The 20,367-nt window shown below is 44.1% G+C and overlaps 1 protein-coding gene across 2 annotated transcripts in view; it reads right to left on the bottom strand.

Annotated features, from left to right (window-relative positions):
* Positions 1 to 1,064: 1,064 nt before the first annotated feature.
* GAREM1 (GRB2 associated regulator of MAPK1 subtype 1) overlaps positions 1,065 to 20,367 on the bottom strand; it is a 232,954-nt gene continuing 213,651 nt past the window's right edge. Inside the window, exons 5-6 of one of the 2 annotated variants that reach the window (XM_052660476.1) lie at positions 3,309 to 3,475; positions 1,065 to 1,964 (exon numbers count right to left, since the gene is read on the bottom strand). In XM_052660476.1, coding sequence (XP_052516436.1) covers positions 1,079 to 1,964; positions 3,309 to 3,475 — 1,053 coding nt within the window. In that variant the 3' untranslated portion in view covers positions 1,065 to 1,078. The remainder of the gene's footprint in view (positions 1,965 to 3,308; positions 3,476 to 20,367) is intronic. The other variant, XM_052660477.1, reaches the window with a different exon arrangement.

Raw genomic sequence — 20,367 nt, 5'->3', positions numbered from 1 at the left:
TCATCACCAGATACCAGAAGACGACCCTCAAACCCGAGAATTACCACTCAACAGAAATGATCAGTTCCCCAGACATGAATGGGCAAGGGAGTATTCTATGCAAAACCCAACCTGTAACAGGTTTAAAATTCAACTTCATTCTTCAATACAGACTCTCTACTGGTTTGTTCCAAGTTTTCCATGCTGGAAACTGGTAAGACTGAGTTTCGAGGGACAGGATTCTGAGAATCCTTGACATCATTCTGTCCACTCTTCCTAAGAGTCGACTTAATTAATGGCCCCAAACTTTCAGTGGATATTTGAAAGTGAACAGATGTTACCTAAAAGATCAGACTCATAGGGATGTTGAAAACATACATTTGTATCATGTCTAGATAAATACACATACACATATATATTCTGGGTAATTTTTCTCTGCTCAATAAAATTAGCAGCTACAGATAAATTGTTGTGGTCATGATTTATTATTTCTAAGGACGTCTTATACCCTCTACCAGCACAAGACTTGATAAAATGCCTTTTGATAAAAAGATCCCCATCAAGCACGTAACACTGCAGTGTCATTTCATATTACTAACATTTTCAGGCACAAGAGGAAAACAATTAGCACTGAGCAGTCCAAACAACAGAGCACAGACTAGAGTTAATTGTCTGAAGTTGATTCTCCCAGAGGAGGGAATTGTTCAAAAGCGTGTGTGTGTGTGTGTTTAAGATTTCTTGTGTTTCTCAGCTTTGGCTATTTTGTAAATAAATATCAGACCTTCTTGCATAAACCTACTTGGGTAAGAAGTATTTCTCTGAACATGCCTTTTGTCTTTTAGCAGCTGTTGAGTGTTGAGTGACGTACAAGGCACACCTCTAAGTGTTCTGTACAGCATTTTTATTGATGTACAAAATAGCCTGTTCACCATTCAAAAATTGTAATCTGCATAGTAAGAGTTTTCTCTTATCCCTATTTACAGCGAAGGTTTTTAGTGCAAAAAAAAAAAAAAAGAAATCCATGAAACCGGGTCCCAGCCAGTCCCGCCTAGGACAACACAGTTATCAGTTTTGCTCCATGCCAGCTGGGCTTATTTGGCTATATTTTGGGTCTCCAGCCGTTAATGAATTGCAGGATTTTCTTCACCTGCAGTTTGCTCAGTTTGAAATCCTCCGAGAGGATTTCTTCCGTGAGCTGAACGAGCAGATTGCCGTCGATCTTCTCGGTCACGAAGAACACGATGACGTCCTCCGACAGCCCGATGAACCGCAGGGACTTGGACACCTCTTCGACCGAGAGTCCCGACAGGTCGGCGGGCGGCTGCCACGGGGACCCGTCGCCGCAGGAGCGGGGGGCCAGCTGCAGGTGGATTGGCGACGAGAAGGGGTAGGGCGCGGAGAGGAGGTCCGGCGCGCCCTTCTGGACGAAGTACGCGTCCTCGGACAGGTCCGGAGACCCGGACTTGGGGGCTTCCTCAGCACCGTCGATTTGAAGGGGCAGAGGCGGGGTGTCCGGGGCCGCTTTCTCTTCCAGTGGCCTCGGGGCCCGGGGGGGCAAGGCGGGGCAGGAGCTGCTCTGCTTGGCCGGCCCGCCCGCCAGGCTCCTGTCGCCCGAGCGCTCCAGGCAGTAGCTGGCCGACTTGGGACAGCCCGCGGGCTCCGCGGGGCCCGGCCCGGGCGGGCTGGCGGCCAGCTCGCGGCCGTCCAGCTCGAAGGTGGCCGGGCAGTTTCTCTTGGGTGTGCCCGGTGTCTTCTGTCGGGGGTAACTGTAGCTGCGGCTCGGATCCAGCAGGAAGTCGCTCCTGGTGTGGGTCTCCGACGCTCCGGAGTAATGGTTTGGCCACGAGAGCCTGGAGGACAGAGCTTCAGAAGTGGGGCTGCCGCACGGGGACTTGGGGTCCACGGAATCTGCCTTCACTCGGTTACACGGGTAGCAGGACACGGGAGCGCTCTCGGAGGGACTCGTCTCACTTTTAGTGACGCTGCTTTAAAGCCAAACACATAGAGAGAGGGGTGAGTGAGAAAGTGATAGTGAAACATCCAGCCTTGCTTTAGCCCATCGATGTCACTTCTGAGTAGACAAATGTTGTTAGGAAGCAAATATTTCTTATCATGAATTCAATAAAGTATCTACTTAACCTCACTTAAAAAATTTTTTAAAGAATCTTTAAATTACTAAAATACATCAGTAACTATGGATATGAAGATACTGACTTAAGAAGCCACAGCAGAGATGGCAAATAGATTTTTAACTACAAGAAAATCATTTGTTAGTGAGTGCCTGGATCTTCGTGATCAGAAACGTCTTTAGCCTTGTTCGGGCTTATCACCAATAGGGTCTGATTGATTAGTGACGTCTGCAGTGGGCAAGGGGGGTGTGAGGGAACAGTTAGTGGGCGTCTTGTGCTACAGGGACAGGACTACCATCACGACCACTGATGACCTATCCATCCAAGAGGGTGAGGCTGGAAGAAACGTTTCAAATACAGTGCTTACGCTTGCCTTGGTTTCTGCACAGTTAACACCAGCATGAGGATTTAAATGTTCAGGGAACAAAAAACACCTGCCAAGGAGAGCTACTGTAACCCGTCAGGAGCATGTGTGACCCCCTGCAGCTCTGGGGCCCTCTCTTCAGAACAACCATGAAACCCAAGTGCGCTCAGAGTGGGTGACCGAGGTGGGGTGGGGTGGACAGTGGGTGGAACCAAGTCTGCCTCTTTGGGAGAAGAGAAGAGGCCATTCACGGCTGACCTCGCGGTTTCACAGCCTGACCAAGAGAAGCGGGTAGACCTAAATTTGTTTCTCTAGACACAAGAAACAGTTGACAGTTACATAGAGACAGATATAATGTAATATAATGAAAGATTTCTTAAAAAAAAAAAGTTATCAGCCTGTGCCAACCATGGAATGAGCCACACTGCAGAAGCATTCGCTCAGGGCACCTGGAGGATGGAAATGGAAGACGGTCCGCCGATGGTCAGGAAGGGACCCCGGCTCTGGGTGGAAACTCAGAGTAGAGGCAGCACCCCCGTGGTTCCCCGTCTCCCTGGAAGTTGCTGTCTGCTCGGCTGAATTCAGAGTGGAGAGCAGCATGGGCCAGGCTTTATCACGGAACCCCGCACAGACTCTGCAGTCTGCTCATGCCACCGGCTCCTCCATCCTAGCTCAGAACCAACAGGGTCTATGCTCGTCCAGTAGAAATAGAGAGAGAAAAAACTGCTTTTCCTACACCACGGAGAGGGGCCAGCTCCCTGACACTGTCTACAAGGACCGGGGGCCTTGGCTGCTGAGGGGACTGTGGGGGAAGCGGGCGCTGGCATAGGACTTACATGTCGTGCAGCCCTGAAGAATAGTAGGACAAGGTGGGGCTGGGCGAGCGAGTCTGCGGCCGCGCCGGCTTGGCTGTGCGAGGAGGGACCGAGGGGCTGGTGGACTGAGGCTTTGCGCTGCGGGGCGGGACCGGCGGCGCGTTCAGGAGCCGGCACTCTTCCCGGACCTGGCGCAGAAGAGAACACGCGGGGTTAGCGACACGCGACCCGGAGGGGCCCGAGGCTGCTCTGACGTGACACCAGCTGCGATGGACGGAGGGGAGGGGTGACCTGAGCCGACAGGGGGCTGCCAGACGTGGAGCGATTTTGCAAGAAACCAGTTTGGCAAATGCTGCTGAAATGTAGCAAGTAGCGGGGAAGCACAGCCCAGGGAGGGCGCCAGTGATCCGTGGGGACGCAGAAAAGAGGAGCAGGAAGAAAGTACGGGTGTAAGAGATCACGATCTTACTAGAGGATGCCGTTCTCCCGAGGAGTGGTGTTTCTTCACTGTTCAAGCTGAATTCGACTTGATCCAAACCTTAGGGGCTAAGCGAACCCTGTCTAGCGGAAAAGCTCCTCCAGGGATTCTCACGGGTAAATGTGCACCTCAGTCCCCTGGGGATCTTGTTTCTTGCAGATTCTGACTCAGTAAGCAAGGGCGGGGCCTGAGACCCTGCATTTTTCTAACAAGCTCCCGGGTGATGTGTGCCGGGCTGGACCAGACCGTACATACTCTGAGAAGCAAGGCGGCAGAGGGTGGAATGAGGCAGCTCTCCAAATCCCCCATAGCGCTGTGCGTAAGAGCTGCCTCTGCCCCACCCTCCCTTCATCTTCCCACCAGACAGGAGGCAGGTGACCCGTGCCCGCAGCAGCCTGCCTTCACCCCGGCTTGTTGGCGATTCACAGCCGGCATTCAGAGCGTGCTTCTTTATAATGAAGATATTTTATGTCCTTCTCTGTGTCAGACAGCAGGGGGCAGTTTATACCTGGTTCAGCTACTCTACCGTTAACTTCATAGATAAAAACTGAGCCAATTCTGACTCAAAAAGAAAGAAAAAGGCTTCGCCTGCATTTAGGCTGTGTTTCCAACTTTTTTTTTTTTTCACCTTTTCCTTGAGTCCTCCATCTCAGGGGCTCTGGTGTAATGAAGGCAATGAAATAATAGCTCCCATTAGCTTTTGGTTTGTAGTTTGCTTAAGACCAAATGAGATGGGCTCCTGTTACATCACACTGGCTCCCACCTATGCTGCACCCGGCCTCAAACCGGCTTCCAAGGCCTGATTCACTTGCAGTAGAAATCCAGCCATTAAGAACAGTTATGTGACCCCGGGTGACCCGGCAAATCTCAAGTCTAAGCGAAATGGAAGCCATTAAAAGTCTCATCCATTGGCACTTCTCCCTGGGCCTGCTCCCACCCAGAGGACCCACCAGATACAAGTTTTCATCTCAGCAGCTCTTAGGCTGAAACAAAATATTCAGAGCAGTGGATTTTCTTCAACAGCTGCAGGCTTTCCCCTTTTGAGCTTTTCTTAAGAAGGTCGTGGTGGAGGAAATGAGGTTTGCATAAGGAAGAGAGAGGCTTGTAAGCTGGCCCAGGGGGGCTCTTGCCCCACTTTGGGGTCTTCTGCAGAAGCTGAGAACCAACCAGGACAGTAAAAAGCTCTGGTTGGGGTGCTCCCCTCCCTGACTTTTGGAAGCATGGACTGATTACAAATGAAGTAAAATAGTGTTTCCATCTTGCTATCAAACTGTAAAGTAGCCAACTGTGTTTCTTTTCTTTCTTAAGGAATGTCTTTAGAGTCTAGGGTGGATGGGTGTAACATCTATAGATGTGCTTGGTTCTGTTTATGCCAGAGTGACAAGAATCACGGAAAACGTGAAAGGATAAGGAGTCTGTCAATTTTTTTTGATTTAAAAAATAGTCACGTTTCAATATGGGATTAGAGAGAAGTATAAGGGTCAAGGCTGAATCTGATTTAGAAATTTCTAAATTTTGGCATTAGTCGTTCAGATCAGTTCAGTTCAGTCGCTCAGTCGTGTCCGACTCTATGCGACGCCATGAAACGCAGCATGCCAGGCCTCCCTGTCCATCACCAACTCCCGGAGTTCACTCAGACTCGCGTCCATCAGTGATGCCATCCGGCCATCTCATCCTCGGTCGTCCCCTTCTCCTCCTGCCCCTACACTTAATTAGGGATTGCTGACTTAGATGTCAGTGATGATATGCTAAGATGTCAATTACAATCGCATTTTTAAAATGTATTTATTTTTAATGTAAGGATACGACTTTACAATATTGTGTTGGTTTCTGCCATAGGATCATTGGCTGATCAGGGTCTGCTGCTGCTGCTAAGTCGCTTCAGTCGTGTTCGACTCGGTAACAACCCCATAGACGGCAGCCTACCAGGCTCCCCCGTCCCTGGGATTCTCCAGGCAGGAACACTGGAGTGGGTTGCCATTTCCTTCTCCAATGCATGAAAGTGAAAAGTGAAAGGGAAGTCACTCAGTCATATCTGACTCTTAGCGACCCCAAGGACTGCAGCCCACCAGGCTCCTCCACCCATGGGATTTTCCAGGCAAGAGTACTGGAGTGGGCTGCCATTGCCTTCTCCTAGGAACACAGAAAAGCAGCTACATGTAGTTGAATTTGACCTCTGGGAAGCCCTCTCTTCTCTTCTCATAAGGTTCCCTACAGCTGCTTCTGCCTCTTCCTTCCCTAACTGGGCAGTCAGTCCTTAGAGCTTCCCCGCAGGTTGGGGGTAGAGAGTACTATTAATAAAAATAGGTATTTGTAGGTGACAGGGCCTGGTGAGGTGAGCTTGGCTGACCGAGAGCCTTTCCAGCTAAACTCCAAACAGCACCTGAAATATGGAAAGCTCCTGAGATGGCCACATGACTCCTGAAAGGAATTCACGCACAAAGGTGTGTGTGTGTGAGAATGAGAGAGCTTCTTACCCCTGGGATCTGATCAGTGAGGAGATACTAACATGAGGCCAGAATAAAAAGAGTTCTTCCCTTGTGATGAGAAGGCAGTGTTGTTAAGTCACTTCAGTCCTCTCTGACTCTTTGTGACCCTATGGACTACAGCTTGCCAGGCTCCTCTGTCCATGGGATTCTCCGGGCAAGAATATTGGAGTGGGTTGAGCAGGCAGTTTGGGTGTAATCATGTGACTTCAAGAACTAGGCTTATCTGAAACCCATTTCGGAGACAAAGGTAGTTAAAAATAAAACAAAACCTGACTTCAAAGGGACCCCGTCCTGGATAAGAACTGAGCTGTCATGTGGTGGAGGCACAAATTAATGCTTCACCCAGCAGGTGTGGGAGGGCAGCCCATGGTGGGTGAGCCCTGCTCACAGCTCTGCAGACAAACGCATCTCCACGGGTTACTCTCAACTTGTGGCTGCAGATGTGGGTGCTCGAAGGAAGCTGTACAGCAGTGTATTTTATGGGAAAAATTATATATGCTTTGGGGTTCCGAGGTTACATATCACAGGGTTTATGGTGCCATCTTACTTCCTAACTCTTACATCCTTTCAACAGAAATCATCCTACTTTCCTTTGGATTTAATTCATCATGGGACATTTGTATCCAAGAGAAAAGTAGCTGTGGCTTGAAATGTATTTCATCTGACAATAAAAGGTAATTTACAAGACCGGATGGCCAATCACCCTATTTCCAGTTTTCCCTCATATTCCGTTTCATGCTGAAGCGTTACATTTTCAGCACATTCCTTCTAAAAGTCTCAGCATGTGGCTTTCATCATGTTACTTCCCATCTCCAGGGGCCCCTCTGACTACTGGACAAAGTCCAGCTTCTCCTGCCTCCCATCGAGGCCTGTAGCAGTCTTTCTAGTGATTTCTTCCCATTTGATGCCATCTTTCTAGTTTTTCCCTGCTCTCCCCTGTATGAACACACAGGTCCCTCCAGTGGGACAGGCTCAGTGTCACCTAAACTCATTCCTTGTACTTTCCTGCCTGTCTGTGCTTTAGTTCCAACTGCCCCCCGTCACCACCTAAGGCCCAGCCCTAACCACAACAGATGCGGTTTGGGACCATCACACACAACAATCAGCACTCGTCACTGCTTCTGAACTCTGCACAGATGCCGTCTGTATTTACTCACTCTCCACGTATATTCAAGGAGCCTGAAAGTGGACGTGCTGGGGTCATTGTTCTTACTGCTCTGTGGATGGCAGAGTTTGGGGACTTGACACCCCTGGCCCAAATATGTCACCTAGAATGGCAGGCAGAGGTTACTGGATGTCACCAGACAAACCCAAGGTACTTTTGTTTTTAAATGGATACCATAAGAATGTCTTTTATATTTTTATGTGGAAACTGTTATTGATAAGTCATCTGGGCTACGTGTTAATTTGTGTGTGTGTGTGTCTTCATATTGGTATCAATTTAGGGGAAAAAAGGTGTCTAGCAGACCTGGTCTCGGTGACCACCATCAACTGCGCCACCACTAACCTGGCCGTGGCATTGGTGAAGATGACAGTTATTTCTGAACTGGGAAATGCTGTGGCTTCATTAGGGAAGTGTCGGGTGGGGGGGGGGGGGAGGTATTTGGATGATCAAGAATAAGCCCTCTAATGCTGGTGCTAAGCGAGGAGCTGGCATTGTGTCTGAGGCAGGTGTTATTACCTATCACAGATTATGGGTGACTTTTGCCTACTGGTTGGTGATCTCTGGTGATGAGCAGCTTGAGTGTTTACAGCCAAGCTCCTGGCACCTGGTTATGATGGGGGTCAATCCACAGCACGAATTCAGGGCGAGCAAACTCCCACCCATACCCAGAACCTGGCTTTACCAGCAGTTCTCTGGTCTAAAGCCTTTCTTTCCAGCAGTTTCCACCCCCCCCCCCCGCCCGCCCCGCCCCCAGCACAATCTTCTCATCCACCCCCCCGCCCCGCCCCCAGCACAATCTTCTCATCCTCACCCCTTTACAAGTCTTGCTCCTTTTCTACAGCGATGTTCAATGATCCCATCTTATCAGAGATAAGATACGCTGCCCTGGAGTAAGACACTTCTCCCCAGGGTTCAAGGTGCAGACTGCCAACCCAGGGCTAATCAGAGAGATTTATTGTGAGGACAGCGAGCACCCTTTCTAGAACTGTCACTTCTCTCTAGTCTATGAAGCATATGTTCAGCGAGGCACAGGCAAAGTGACTGTCTCTAACACAGAGAGTTCCCTAGTGGGGTTTGAAGGAGGCTGTGGAAGGTGCCCGTCCTGGGACTAACAGCCAGACCACAGGGACCATCTACTCCCACCACCCCTAAAAGTCCGAAGAACATGCATCAGTTCCCCTTTTCCTACAAACATGGATTCCATTTACAACTGACTTGTTCAGTTCCGTGCTGGGTGCCCACACAGGCTCACTGAGCTGGTGTGGAGTAGGGCTGCTGAGAACGAGGAGCCCCTGGGATTAGCTGGCAGGGGGGTGATGGAGGCCAGCATGTGACAGATAGAAACAGGCTCCGTAACAGCAGAAGGTGGAATGCAGATCAGTGGGAGGATCATGGATCATTCAAGAGGCAGAGGGAGGACAAACTCAGGCAATTATGCTGAGGAAGTCTGGAGGCGGAAGGAGTTGTGAGCGTGCAAGAGAGGCATGAAAACACCCCCAGGATGATGATTTGGTCTGGGGGTTTAGAAGGCGAGGCGAATCCCGGTGCTACTGATTCAGACAGACACTTAGAAGAACAGGCGTTGGGAGAAACTGAGGAGTTCAGGGTTGAAGAGAGTTTGAGCTCAGTGTTCTATTGACAGAATCTGAGGACGTGAAGAGGGCTGAACCCCTAAGAGGCAGCAGAGGAGGAGACCAAGGCAGAGAAACACAACGGCCCGCACCACCTCACTGCTCACAGCAGGGAACAGGCCCTGATGGTGTCACAGAAGCGGACGGCGGGGAGCACAGCTCAGGAGAGGGATGGGGTGAAGACAGTGACGGCAAGAGGTCCAGGCAGGTCAGGAAGATGTGTGACAATTCAGGTCACTGTGGATCTTAGCACATGAAGCTTCAGTTGAGTGAGGAGACCAGAAGCAGATTCCAGGGGAGTCAAGAGCTGGAACAGGAGGCCAGGGAGAAGTTAGTGAGTGAGGACAGGCCATTCCTTACAAGAAGGAACAGGGAGGAGCTATTAGAAAGGGATACTGGACTGAAGGAGGCGTGGCTTTTTTCTTGGAAGAAACTTGAAATTGTGCCTGAGTAGGTACTTGCACGCACGTGACCTGGAGGTCAAGTGTACACTGACTCCAGGGACAGACAGAACATACTTCCCCACAGTTCTCTGCTTTCCCCAGGCCAGTACCGGCCATGTAAAACCAGAAAAATAATGGCAGCTGATTATCTCAGAGCTTCCCAGGTGGCGCTAGTGGTAAAGAACCTGCCTGCCAATGCAGGTATGAGATGCAGGTTTGATTGCTGGGTCAGCAAGATGCCCTGGAAGAGGGTACAGCAATGCATTCCAATCTTCTTGCCTGGAGAATCCCATGGACAGAGGAGCCTGGCGGGCTGTGGTACACAGGGTCGCAAAGAGTTGGACACGGCCGAAGCAACTTAGCACACATGCAGAGCAAAGATGGACACACCCAGAAGAATAAGTGACTTCGGAAAGCTTTGTGTAGCTATGTGAAGGTGGCTGACAAGATCAAAACCCAATTCCAACCTGTGGTCAGAATCTCATGCATCACAGAGTGGGACTATTTATTTTCAGAATACTCTCCAGAAAGTGTAACTTGGTTCCCTGACTCCTGGAATAGGCATTTAACGATCCTTTCTCCTCCTCACTCCACAGCTGAAAGTCTGTTTAGCTGGTGGGGGGAACTGAGCCCCATCTGAAGAACCAATAATTCATGAAAAATGGAAAACAAGGTCTTCTCCCTAAATAGTCACATGTTAAAGACAATGCATGAGAATGTGTTATGTTACAAATACAAAGCTCCTTAGAGCATGGTTGGAAACAGGGGTAAATGGAAATGTTTAGCAGACAATTCAAACATTACATACAACTGCAGTATCTTATACACATGAACTACTTTTTTCTGTGACATTCTCTTTCTCTGACACTTCCTATGGATTAAAACAACACAACAAAAGACACACAGTATGCCAATGAAGCTACTCAGCATAGGAATGGGGGCTTTTTAGTCTGATGATGCTTCTTGGAAAGTCTTAGCTTCTCAGAACTCTCTACTTGTCTTAGGAAAGAAATGACACTTTCACACCCCATTCATTCACCAACTGGACCAATGAGACAGCTTAGGAAAATGGAATACTTACAACGACATGTTCCTTGCTGAACTTTTTCTGGGGGGAAAAAATTTCATAGCAGCGCCTGTTGTTTAGTCGCTAAGTCATGTCCAAGTCTTTTGCAACCCATGGACTGTAGCCCGAAAGGCTCCTCTGTCCATGGGATTCTCCAGGTAAGAACACTGGAGTGGGTTGCCACTTCCTTCTCCAGGGGTCTTCCCAACCCAGGGATCAATCCCGTGTCTCCTGCATTGGCAGGTGGATTCTTTACAACTGAGCCACCTGGGAAGCCCACAGCAGTAATTACTCAACTTTTAAATACAAGCAGTGGATCTGAAAGTAACTGTCATTAAGACTCCGTGAGTCCTTGTCTATGGTCTAAAGTCCGGCATCCGGCATCCCATGCCTACGGATGAAAACCTTGGTGCTCAAAGATCACACTGCTTGGTCACTAACGGGCTGCAGCCGTCCTTAGGCAGACCGAGGATCACTGCTTTTATGCTGACAATAATTCAGAAAACAGACACGATAGGTGAGCTTGATCTAAAACTGGACTCACCTTCGCTGTGAGTTTTCTTCTCTTAAAAAGCTGACTTGGGGATTCTGTCAGTGTTCCGAAGAAAAGAGTTTTGTAACCAAGCTTCCCTGAACTTCGTAACTTTGCCTTGACCGCGTGCCCTCTGCCCTGTATTTTACATTTCTTCCCACACTCCCTCTCCCAGATAACACAATCATTACAGCCTTAAGAAATCTGATTTATAAAGAGGCTTTTATACAAAGAGTTCACAACCCTGTCACATACCCATCAGGGGTATTCTCAGCCAAACAGAAATTCAAGTTTTAGAATGACAATGTGGCCATCAATGAACGTCTCTTTGATGGATTACGCAAGGGTAGATGTGATTTACAGTCGAAATCCTGATTCTCAGATGTGTGCATTTCTTTTTCGCCATTGTGTATGTGGATGATAAGGACCGAAGGCAGGCCCGGGTCTGCCATGGCTTCCAACCTCCAGGCTTGGGGCAAAGGAGTCAAGGCCGAGGGCACAGGAGGCCGCTGCTGGGAAACAAGAGGGCCCGCAGCTCTGAAAAGAATACTTGTTTAAATTCCAGGGTGCTTCCCTGGACTCTGAAGAAAGATGATGCCATTGGGGCAGAGAATAAAGCCCTTTTCTGAGCAAGGAGTATAATGCATGATAGATACACTGAAATAGGATATAACCTTCCTATTAATGTGATTCTGTGCAAATGGTAAACCCAAGAGTGCAGATCTGAAACAAGGGCTAGCCCAGAGAATATTACAGTGACTTTATTAACATTCTAATCATTGAGACTTTCAGTAGACACAGGAGAAAACAATTTCTTGGCCAAGAAAGTTTCATTTAAAAACAAATAAGCTACATAAAACCGAAGGCAATTAGTTTCAAAAATTACTAGAACACAGTAATAATTCAGTTGTTATTTCAATTAACAAATGGGAAATGCAGGTATGCCTTGCTTACCGAGTACTCCTCAAAGGTTGTAATTAAAATGAATTAAATGTCAGATGCCTTAGGAGACCTTGTTAATTAGTCGAATCCTGAGTGAATCCTTTTGTACAGCAATTATTTTGAAAAGTAAATAGTCATTTCCAGATGAACCTGTTTAATATCTAAATTTGACTATGAATATGTCAGGTTTACTTAAGAAAAACTTCCCTTTAGTGCCTTCCTAAATTTTTTTAGCTTAATTTATATCACCTAACTTTTTTATTGGATTACAGATATATTTATCTTTTATATACAGTAGTGTATGTTATTTCCAAGTTCCTACTTTATCCCTCCCCACTTGCCTTCTCTAATATTAATATTCAACAGAAGGAGAGAGCCCAAAGACAAAATAAAAATTCAGAGTAAAATCAATTATTTTCTTAAAATTTATTTTGTTGAAGTATAGTTGATTTCCAATGTTGTGTCAATTTCTGCTGTGCCGAAAAGTGATTCAGTTATACATACGTGTACATACTCTTTTCCATTATGGTTTATCACAGGATATTGAATATAGTCCCCGGTGCTATACAGCAGACCTTGTTGTTTATTCTATATATAATAGTTTGCATCTGCTAATCCCAAACTTCTAATCCATCCCTCTCCTCCCCTCCCTCCCCCTTGGCAACCCCAAGTCTGTTGCTGTGAGTCTGCTCCTATTTTGTAGGTAAATTCATCTGTGTCATAGTTTACTTCCACATATAATGGTACATGTGGTATTTGTTTTTCTCTGAGTGACTTAGTATGATCATATCTAGGTACATGTATGTTGCTACAAATGGCATTCTTTTTTTTTAATGACTGAGTAGAACTCCATTATAATGTGTACCACATCTTTACCCATTCATCTGACGATTGACATTTACGTTGTTTCTGTGAGTTGGTCATTGTAGATATTGCTGCTATGAACACTGGGGAGAATGTATCTTTTTTAATTATAGCTTGTCTGGATATATGCCCAGGAGTGGGACTGCTAGATCATACAATAACTATTTTTAATTTTTGAAGGAACTTCCATACTGTTCTCCATAGGGGCTGCACCAATTTGCGTTTCCACCTACAATGTAGGAGGGTCCCCTTTTTACCACACCCTCTCCAGCATTTGCGATTGGTCGATTTTTAAATGATGGTCATTTTGACTGGTATGAAGTGACACCTCATCTAATAATTAATGATATTGAGCATATTTTCATATGCCTGTTGGCCATCTATGTCTTCTTTGGAGGAATGTCTGCTTAGTTTTTCAGCCCATTTTTAAACTGGGTTATTTGCTTTCTGTTGATGAGTTGTATGAGCTCTTTGTATATTTAGAAAATTAAGCCCCTCTTAGTCACATCATTTGCAGTATTTTCTCCAAGTCTGTAGGTTATCTTTTCATCTTATGGTTTCTCTTATTGTACAAAAGCCTGTAAGTTTGATTAGGTGCCACTTGTTTATTTTTGCTTTTATTTCTATTGTCTTGGGAGACTGACCTAAGAAAACATAGGAGGTCAGAGAATGTTTTGTCTATGTTATTTTCTTTTAGTTTTATGGGGCCATGTTTTATATTTAAGTCTTGAAGTCATCGAGTTTATTTTTGTGTAAGGTGTAAGGATGTGTTCTAACTTCATTGATTTACACGTGGCTGTTAACTTTCTCAGCACAACTTGTTGAAGAGTGTCTTTTTTCCATTGTATGTTTTTGCCTCTTCTGTTGAAGACTGTAGGTTTTGTGGATTTAATCTCTGGGCTCTCTTCTGTTCCATTGATCCATATGTCAGTTTTTGTGCCAGTACCATACTGTTTTAATTACTGTAGCTTTTTACTGGGCTTCCCAGGTGGCTCAGGGAAAGAATTCACCTGCCAATGCAAGAAACGTGGGTTTGATCCCTGGGTCAGGAAGATTGCCTGTAGAAGAAAATGGCAACCCACTTCGGTATTCTTTTCCTGGAAAATTCCATGGACAGAGGGGCCTGATGGGCTACAGTCCACAGAATTGCAAAAGAGTTGGACACAACTCCACAACTAAACAACAATAAGCTTTGCTGTATTGCCTGAAGTCTGGGAGGGTTATGCCTTCAGCTATGTTCTTTATCCTCAGGTGTGCTTTGGCAATTCTGGGCCTGCTGTGATTCCAATAGGATTATTTGCTCTAGTTCTGTGGAAAATGTCATGATTATTTCATAGGGATACTCATTACATGGGTAGATTGCTTTGGGCAGTATGGCCATTTTAACAATATTAATTCTTCCGATCCAAGAGTATGGGAGTATCCTTTTGTTTCTTTGAATCATCTTCACTGTTCTTTATTAATGTTTTATAGTTCTCAGCATATAGGTCTTTCACTTCCGTGGTCAGGTTTACTGCTAAGTATTTTATTTCTTTGATGCAAGTAAAAGGCATTTTTTTTTTTTCACATTCCCTTTCTGATAGTTCATTGTTAAGTGTAAAGAAATGCAACAGATTTCTTAATATTCATCTTGTACCCTGCTACCTTGCTGAATTCATGTATCAATCTAGTAGTTTTTGTGTGGAGTCTTTAGGGTTTTCTATATATAGTATCAGGTCATCTGCATATAATGACAATTTTACCTCTTCTTTTCCAATTTGGGTATCTTTTCTTTCTTTTTCCTGTTTGATTGCTATTGCTAGGACTTCCAATACTATCTTGAATACAGTTTGCATCCTTGTCTTATTCCAGAATTGAGTGGGAAGGCTTTCAGCTTTTCACAGTTGAGTATTATACTGGGTGTGGGATTGGGATAAATAACTTTTATCATATTGAAAAGTATCTTCCTTCTATACTCACTTTGGTTTAAGAGTTTTTATCATGAATGGATGCTAAATTTTATTAAATGCTTTTGTGCATCTATTGAGTCATCACATGGTTTTTGTCTTTTGTTATGTGGTATACAACACTGATTAATTTGCATACATCGAACCATCCTTGTGACCCCGGGATGAATCCAACTTGGTTGTGGTGTTATCTTTTTTGTTTTGCTTGGCCGTGCTAGGGCTTCATTGCAGTGCAGGGGGGTTTCCTGAGCTGTGCTGCAAGGGCTTGTGATGTATGATCTTTTCTAGTGTTGTTGGATTTGGGGTTTGCTAATATTTTGTTGAGAATTTTCACATATATATTCATCAAAGATAATGGCATGTAATTTTCTTTTCTGGTACTGTCTTTGTCTGGCTTTGGTATCAGGGTGATGGTGGCTTCATAGAATGTCTTTAGGAGTGTGCTTTCCACTTCAGTTTTCTGGGAGAGTTTGAGAAGGATCAGCATAGCTTCTTCTCTGTATGTTTGGTAGAAGTCACATGTGAAATCATATGGTCCTGGACTTTTGTTTATAGGGAGATTTTAAATTACAGATGTCATTTCACTTCTAGTGACTGGTCTGTTCCAATTATGTATTTCTTTTTGATTCAGTGTTGGTGGGCTGCATGTTTCTAGAAACTTGTCCATTTCTTCTAGGTTGTTGGATTTATTGGCATATAATTTTTCACAGTATTCTCTTATGGTTTCTTAGAATTTGTTTGGTATTGGTTATTTCTCCTTTTTCATTTCTTATTTTGTATATTTGGGTCCTTGCTCTTTTCTTCTTGGCGAGCCTGGCCAGAGGTTTGTCAAGTTTATTTTTCAATGAAGCAGCTCTTTGTTTTGTTGATCTTTTTTCTATTTATAAAAAAATCTTTTATTTCCTCTCTGATCTTTATTATTTCCTTGCTTCCTTCTGCTCACTTTAGGTTTTTTTTTGCTCCTTTTCTAATTCTTCTAGGTGGTAGATTAGGTTGTTTGAAAATTTTCTTATGTTTTAAGAAAGGCACGTACCACTATGAATTTTATTCTCAGAACTGCTTTTGCTGTATCCCACAGATTTTGTTTGGTTTTGCTTTTATTGTCATTTATCTCAAGGTATTTTTTAAATTTCCCGTTTGATTTTGTTGTTGACTCATTGGTTTTTAGTAGCATCTTGATTACATGCTCCATGTAATAAATTTTCTTATTTTTCTGTAGTCGATTTCTAGTTTCATCTGGTATGGTCTGAGAAAAGGCTTAGATATTACGATCAGAAATAATTTCTATTCTCTTTAAGTTTATTGAGGCTTGTTTTGTGGCCTAGGATGTGGTCAATCCTAGAAAATGTTCCCTGTATACTATACTAAAAAAGAATGTGTATTGTTTTTTTGGAAATAACGTCCTGAAAATATCAATTACATCTAACTGTTGTATCCTTTAGGATCTATGCTGCCTTACTAATTTTCTGTCTAGAAGATCTATCTATTGATTGAGTGGGTGTTAAAGTCTCCTGTTACTGTATTCCCATCAATTCTCAATTTATGTCTTTCGGTATTTGTCTATGTATTTGGATGCTCCTACACTGGGTGCAAATAGTTTGATAAGTGTAATATACTCTTCTTGTATTGATTGCTTTATCATTATATAGTGTCCTTCTTTAACTTTCTTTATGGACTTTGTTTTAAAATCTATTTGGCCTGATATGAATAGTGTGATCCCCATTTTCATTTCTATTTGCATAAGATATCTTGTTCCACCTCCTCATTTTCAATATATGTGTGTCTTTTGCCTTAGAGTGGGTCTCTTGTAAGGAACATATTGTAGGCTCTAGTTTCATATTTTTTATTCCAGTCTATCACTGCCTTGTTGCCGTCCACAGCCATCTTTTTGTTGGGCTGTGATGGGTCTCGGTTGCTGCACACAGGCTTTCTCTAGTTGTGGTGTGTGGGCTACTCACTGCGGTGGTTTCTCTTGTTGCAGAGCACAGGCCCTAGGCACATGGGTTTCAGTAGCTGCAGTGCATGGGCTCAGTAGTTGTGGCTCATGGGCTCAGCTTCTCTGTGGCCTGTGCGATCCTCCTAGACCAGGCATCAAACCAATGTCCCTTGCATTGAAAGGTGGATTCCCAACCACTGGACCACCAGAGAAGCCCTCCCTTGTCTTCTAATTGAAGCATTTAATCCAGTGACATTTAAAGTAGTTATTGATAGATATGTATTTATTACCACGTAAAACCTTATTTTCCAGTTGATTTTTGTATTTTATTTTTGTTTTTCTTTTTGTAGTTTATGATTTCCTTTTACATTATGCTTGTGTTCTCTTCTTTTTGGTTTTGGTAAATCTACTGAATGTTCTCATTTGTTGTTACCTTGTTTTTCAAGTAGTTTAACCCCTTCCTACATCTACTTGCTTTAGACTGGTAGTCATATACTCAAACACATTCTAAAAATATTTACATTTTATTTCTCTCCTCATCCCCACATTTTATGATTTTGATGTCCTCTTTAACATACTCATGTATATCCTTTTGCTATTCATTGTGGCTGTCACTGCTTTCACAAAAACTTTATGATCTTTAAAAGAATCTGTCTACTGGCTTATTTAAGTGATTTACTTTTCTAATTGTGATTTTCTCTTTCCTATATATTCTTGCTTCTTTTCTATTTAGAGAAGACCATTCATTATATCTTTTAGGATAGATTTAATATTGCTATATTCTTTTAGTTTTCATTCCTCTGAGAAATTCTTTGTCTTCTATTCTAAATGATAATTTTACAAGGTAGAGTATCCTAGGTTGCAGATTTCCCCCATGTTGCTATTTCCTCTGGCCTGCAAATGTTTCTGTAGAGAAATCAGCTCATAAACTAATGGAGGTTCCCATGTAATTAACTCTGTTTTTCTGTTACTGCCTATTTAGAATCCTCTTTTTAACTTTTGCCATTTCTATTATATCTTGGTGTAGATCTGTTTGGGTTCATTTTATTTGGGACTCTCTGTGCCTCCTATGAGTAATGCTGGGCTGGATGAAGCACAAGCTGGAATCAAGATTGCTGGGAGAAATATCAATAACCTCAGATATGCAGATGACACCACCCTTATGGCAGAAAGTGAAGAGGAACTAAAAAGCCTCTTGATGAAAGTGAAAGAGGAGAGTGAAAAAGTTGGCTTAAAGCTCAACATTCAGAAAACAAAGATCATGGCATCCGGTCCCATCGCTTCATGGGAAATAGATGGGGAAACAGTGGAAACAGTGTCAGACATTATTTTTTGGGCTACAAAATCACTGCAGATGGTGACTGCAGCCATGAAATTAAAAGACACTTACTCCTTGGAAAGAAAGTTATGACCAACCTAGATAGCATATTCAAAAGCAGAGACATTACTTTGCAAACAAAGGTCTGTCTAGTCAAGGCTATGGTTTTTCCTGTGGTCATGTATGGATGTGAAAGTTGGACTGTGAAGAAAGCTGAGCGCTGAAGAATTGATGCTTTTGAGCTGTGGTGTTGGAGAAGACTCTTGAGAGTCCCTTGGACTGCAAGGAGATCCAACCGGTCCGTTCTGAAGGAGATCAGCCCTGGGATTTCTTTGGAAGGAATAATGCTAAAGCTGAAACTCCAGTACTTTGGCCATCTTATGCGAAGAGTTGACTCATTGACTTTGATGCTGGGAGGGATTGGGGGCAGGAGGAGAAGGGGACGACAGAGGATGAGATGGCTGGATGGCATCACTGACTCGATGGATGTGAGTCTGAGTGAACTCCGGGAGTTGGTGATGGACAGGGAGGCCTGGTGTGCTGCAATTCATGGGGCCGCAAAGAGTCGGATATGACTGAGCGACTGAACTGATGCCTCCTATACCTGAATATCTGTTCCTTCTTTAGGTTTGAGACGTTTTCAGCCTTAATTTCTCTGAATAAAATTTCAATCCCCCTTTCTCTTTTTTCTCCTTTTGGGATCCCTATTATATGTAGATTGGCACACTTTGTATTTTCCCATAGGTTTCTTACTTTGCTTTCATTTTTAATTTTTCATTTGGCTTCTTCTGAGTGGGTGATTTCTATTATTCTATCTTCCAGAATATTCATTCATTCTTCATTATGCAATCTGCTATTCATTGCCTTTAGCTAAATGAGTTTTCTTTTTCTTGGCTCCTCTTTATAGCTTCTAGTTCATTTTTACCGTAATCTGAATTCCAATTGATAACTCTTCTTAATTTCTTCAGTATTTTCACTATCTCCTTTTAACTTGGTGTCTATTAGACTGAAGAGTTTGTTTCATTTTGATTCTTTCAGGGGGATTCTACTGATCTTTTAATTGGGAGTGTTTCCTCTGTTTCTTCATTTTTATTTATATTTCTCTTACTCTGTGAATTTAGGAGAAATAATTATCTACCACGGGCCTGGAGGGCTATTTTTAGTATGTATGCCTGTTTCCTCTTTGCTCAGTATTTGTTGGCTGTAGAGTAGAATTGATTCTTACAGCTCAACTCTTGAAAATCACTTCTCTCAGCTTTTAAACAATATATTTTAGGGTTTCCCCCTTAATTTAGGTAGTTGTGTGAGGGCCCTCATTCTGTAGGGTGGCCACATCCTGCTGTGACATCTGGTAACACCATGACCCAGCCCTACCCATGCCTAATGAAATCAGCCAAGGCAACTTCTCAGCTTTAATATTTCTACAGAGGTTTTACTAGGAATTTGAGTTTCTTGATGTGCATTTGGAGCCTTGGAACCACATGTGGCATTTTTATAGATACTCTCTAGTTCTACAAAGTCCCCAGATCCCCCATGAAAGGATTACATATTATTGGGGTCCATAGGTTGCCGAGCATTTCTGTAGTTCTTGGTTTATGACAATTACAATTTTGGCTCCACAGCTAGATAACTGTAACATATAGCTTATCAAGCAGAATTTTAAAACTCAGATGAAAAGGTTTTGTTACTTTTAAACCCAGTTAAGTTCCTGGGATATCTTAAAAAACTAGGAAAATGAAACTCACAGGCACTTTGGGAAGGCAGGGATGACTGTACCCTGTCTGGGTGCCAGGACTCTCTGCTGCCCTGGCTGTGGAGGTAGATGTCCTTGTCCCCATCAGTTTCCATGACTCTCTGGGGCGCCTTTACACCTTAGGTAAGGAAGGACAGGGGAAAATAACCTCCAAAAACTTATTTTCTATCTGACCCTAAAAAAAGAATTCATCTCCTGTCGAGGTATTGCTACTATTTACTGAATACTTACCACATGCCAGGGAATACTGCCAAGTACTTTGCACAATACAATAATGCAATGAAGATGTCATTATTAAGTCTTGCAGGGCCTTACTCAGGAAGTGAAACATTGTGCCCAAGGTATGAAACACTAAGGGGCAGGGGGAGGATGAAAAGCTACGTGTGCTCTTAAATGTGACGTGTTGTGCCTCTAACATCTACCACACAGCATGGCAGATCACTCTGCTTCTGGTGAAATCCCACTGGGAGGGGAAATGAAGACTCAGGGCCCTTGGTGTCTCCTTCCACCTTCTCAT

Source organism: Budorcas taxicolor, chromosome 22 (genome assembly GCF_023091745.1).
Source record: "Budorcas taxicolor isolate Tak-1 chromosome 22, Takin1.1, whole genome shotgun sequence".
Taxonomy (NCBI): domain Eukaryota; kingdom Metazoa; phylum Chordata; class Mammalia; order Artiodactyla; family Bovidae; genus Budorcas; species Budorcas taxicolor.
This window is presented reverse-complemented; position numbering and strand designations above follow the sequence as displayed.